The 4137-nt window shown below is 36.7% G+C and overlaps 1 protein-coding gene across 2 annotated transcripts; it reads left to right on the top strand.

The window, feature by feature from the left end:
* Positions 1-585: 585 nt before the first annotated feature.
* LOC149530331 (uncharacterized) lies at positions 586-3362 on the top strand. Of its 2 annotated transcripts, none has more exons than XM_089809851.1 (7): positions 586-707; positions 797-891; positions 1386-1899; positions 2020-2171; positions 2720-2772; positions 2878-2938; positions 3105-3362. In XM_089809851.1, the coding sequence occupies exons 1-7, from the start codon at positions 608-610 to the stop codon at positions 3144-3146; spliced, it is 1017 nt and encodes a 338-aa protein (XP_089665977.1). In that variant the 5' UTR covers positions 586-607; the 3' UTR covers positions 3147-3362. The 2 variants fall into 2 exon arrangements, with proteins under 2 accessions (XP_089665977.1, XP_089665976.1); XM_089809850.1 differs by having other exon boundaries at positions 3098-3362.
* Positions 3363-4137: the final 775 nt, after the last annotated feature.

Below are 4137 nucleotides of genomic sequence, written 5' to 3'. Positions count from 1 at the left end.
TAAAATCATCATTTTCCTCCTTAGCAATTGCATTGTGCACACAAGAGGGAGGAGCCAAACCAACTTCATTGAAGAAAGAGGAATAACTCATAGTGACCATCATAATAGAACTAGAAAAGAAAATTAAATTATTAAGATTTTCTCCTCCTCCCAAAATATTTATAATTTAACAATCACATTTAAAACCAAAAGTAAATCATGAAATCGCTGATTTACAACAAGAAAAAGAGAAAGAAAAATAATCGTAAACAATTTAGTAAAGAACCACTTAAATGATCTTATGTACGAGGGCACTCCAACATGACGAATAAAGATGAACCACATATCATCTTTCAACTAAATTTACATGAATAAAAATGTATTGGCCATCAAAATCACACAATCACCATCGTGACCATTATTTCAACTAGAACACTATTAACCTGATCGATGTCAAAAAATGACACGCACAATTTTCACATTCTATGCCAATGCGTGAATAGGCGGGAGTTCAGTTTTTTTAATTTGTTTGTTATGTGTGTGTTTTCTGGCCCTGAGGAGGGGGAAGCATTTGCTATAAATTGTTTCATTTTACTGTGTTCTTCCGAGTGAAATACGGTAATCAGGAATGGGCAGAAGAAAGCACGGCAATGGCAATGGCAGCGGCACCCCTAGTTCCTCTAAACGGAAGCGCTCTGCTCCTCTTCCCCAAAACGTTTCTTCTCCTGGTAATCTTCTCATCTTCTAATTTTTCAGAAACAATGTGTTTGTACAGTATATTTTCAAATATAAACGGCAAATTTGTTTTCGCTTCAAGATAATAATGTGGTCGAGGCAAGCGATGTCCCCGATACTGAGGAAGCTCCACAAGGTGGAGAAGAAAACAAAGATACCGAAAATTCTTCATCACCGGTAAGATGATTATGCTTTCAATTCCACCATTTCAGTAATTTTAGCATAAATGTTGAAATAAAATCGGGGGAAAATGTCTCTGCTGTTTCAGCACCGAAGTTATAACCAAATAATTATGCAGAATATGGATGCCTTCTGTTCCTAGACGGGGATTTAAGATCGGTCATATTTTTTATCTGTGGAATTTTGAAATTCTTGGATCTGTAAATTAGGAAAAATATAATGATCTTTTAAACGCAGAACTGTCTCCATTTTTAGTCAGAGATGAAAATGAAACAAAAAGGATTGAAAATAGTGATGATGATGGTAAAGCTTAATAATCGAACAAGTTGTTTGGGGCGTCCAAACCTCCAAATGACAAACTGCATATAGGTTGTTTACGTCTTGAAATGTTCGGATATATGTTCTGAAAACGTTAAGAGAATGAAAATAATCTGAACAATCTAATGCAAATTTCGCTTGACAATTCATTATTTTGGTTTCGGCAATTGCAGATATTAGCGGAAAGAGATAGGGAAGCTATCCAGCATGAGTGTGAAGAGAGCAAAAGTGAGAGTCCAGAAAAGGTCCATTCATCTGCTGTGGAGGAAAAATTGCAATCCGAAGAGGAGATTATAATCAATCAAGTATTCGATCAAGCTCCTGCTTCCACGTTTACAGGGGAATCTGAAATAATTAGTCTCAATACGTTTGTCTGCACACTTTCAGACAATTTATTAACCGGGAGTGTGGAAGAGACTCGGATTAATCCTCAAAATGTTGAAGACGATTGTGCAGGAGATCCCCGAACCCCTCGTAAAAGCACTTCACAGGAATTTGTTCCAAATACACAATTCTTCCACCCGGACAGCCCCTCTCTCGTTACAATATGCAACGATGAACATATTAAACCGCAGATGCTAATGGATCTGAACACTGATGAAAATATAACATTAGTGCCCGAGAAGAGCTCAAGCATTAATGCCCCTGAAATTTATTCGGAGGGAGTGGAGATAAACAATTCTCAAGGTATGCTAACCATTTCTATCTCCCACCTTCCACCCACCACGTCGTCTTCTGCAAATATTTTCATTATTGTTTGACTGCAAATTTGATATCCTATATTGACTATTGTGGAAAATAATTCAGGGACTCAGGCTACAATGGACATTCGAGGCAGACATTCAGCTTGCTGTAACTTGGTAGCAGTTTTGACAAGCCAAAATGAGGCTCTTCAAAATGAAGTTCATGGTTTGAAAAACGAACTTGCATCCCTATCTTATCAAATGTTTGATCTTGAGGTAATTTCGTTCTCTTCTCAAATGTTTGATCTTGAGGTAATTCTTCCACCCGGATGCCACGAAGACAACGCACAGGTCAATGTAGCTTCGATGTTTTGTCCAACAGTTCATCGGACCTGGTTTTGGTACTGGTTTGGAGGCATTGTCTTAACCAGAAATTCTTGTAGTACATTGCTTACAATTTTGCTTAATTGTGCTTCGGTTTTTTATAGTAATCTGCTCCGAACTCTTGTAGTTTAGCAATTTTTCTGGTTGTTTTGAAAGCCTTACGTATTTTGCAAACAGTCTTTTCTAGTTCTCAAGTGTTTTAGGATAAAGGTTCTTCCTCGCTTTACAATACTAAATCGCATCACATTGGTCGAGTAATCTAGAGTCTAGACATTGTTACTGACAAGTTATATTTCATGACCTGATCCTTTGATTTCCTTGAAATTATTGTTTTTTTTCATTCAAGAAGATATGCCTTGCATCAGAGTTTAAATGTGTCTATGGTAACATCCTGGTTCTATGATGATGAGGACATTTATCTGAAGTCTTAAATGTTTCAGGCAAGATGCAGTGACCTCGAGTCCACTAATCAACAGCTGCTATGCAGAATCAGGTTTGATGGATTGAGTAATCTTCCTTTGTTTTTTTCGAACTCGTCCTTTTGTATTACGACTCATAATTCTGCTCTGGCGTTGCACACTTCTAAATTATGTTTTAGGGACTATGAAGATTTGGGGAGCAAGGAAGAGATTATTAGATGTGGTGAACAGATTGGGCAGGTGAGTCGTGATCATTTTTTTTTGCAAAAATCAGTTTAAATATTTGTCAACGAGCATGTCTATTTTCTGCTACTTTTAGTCGAAATTTTCCTTTTTCTCGATCATGAGATGTAAGTGGTGTCACATTCACGTATATCACTAATCCTGATTAGAATTCAGTTCACAGAATTTCTTCAATCAATGCTACAAGATACTACTCAGACTATGAAGAAAACTTTTGGAGCAGGATCTTCCTTTTTCCATTCCCTACACTGAAATCTTGGCGTTATTCCTCTTGAAAATATAAAGGGAACACTAGTTTGTTCTGTTGCCAAGGATAAAATTTGTGATATATTTGAATTAGGAAAACTGGCTTACCAGTGGCATGTAAGAAACAAACGATACATTTTCAAAAGAATGGCAGTGCAATTAGTGTTCCATACAATATTTCTGCTTTAGACATCTACGTTCTGTACGTGTGCTCCATGCATGTTTTCACATATATTGTCTCCCCATTCATAACTGTGTTACATCCACATTCTATCCTTGCAATGCATTTTTTTATATTGACCAGGTTAGAAAATAAAATCATACACAATAAAGAGTATTGCAGCACTCAATGGTTAAGCCTTGCAATTGGAAACAACTTAGCAACTGAGAACAATATTACTGAGCCAATATATATTGTCAAAGCCCTCTCACTTGGGAACAACACAATTACGTGTGCAGAAGCATAAGAGAACAGGAAAAAATAAGTGTCCCCTCAACAATGGGAGTACATAATTGGCCATCAATTTGAAGAACATGCCCTATATCTCACCATGGATGACCTTGAAGAACAGAGGTTTTTTAGTTAATTGAAACTTCTTTATTCCTGGAGCTCTTTATCCCCATCCGAAAGCTGATCAACAGATTCATTAATCTGGACAAGTTTCTTGGTAATATTCCTTGATCAGTGTCCAGTTTTTCCATTAGTTATACGCTGCCCCAGTTCAGCATACTAAATTAAGATAGTCTTGTTAGTATCTGGACAGTCAGAGAAAGCTTTTGAATGAGTATTCCACGAGTAAAAACAACTTTGCAAAATTTATTCATCTTAGAAAGCTTTTGAATGAGTATAGGATAAATCTATACAACAATAGGATAAATCTATTTGTCTTGGTCCATAATAACTAAAGCACCTTTGTCTTTCGGTTGGATATACTGTTGCTAAGAGGTGT

This window comes from Cupressus sempervirens, chromosome 11 (genome assembly GCF_028749045.1).
Source record: "Cupressus sempervirens isolate cs-2001-9-10 chromosome 11, ASM2874904v1, whole genome shotgun sequence".
Lineage (NCBI taxonomy): Eukaryota > Viridiplantae > Streptophyta > Pinopsida > Cupressales > Cupressaceae > Cupressus > Cupressus sempervirens.
The sequence above is the reverse complement of the archived record's forward strand: the minus strand, read 5'-3'. Positions and strand labels throughout refer to the sequence as shown.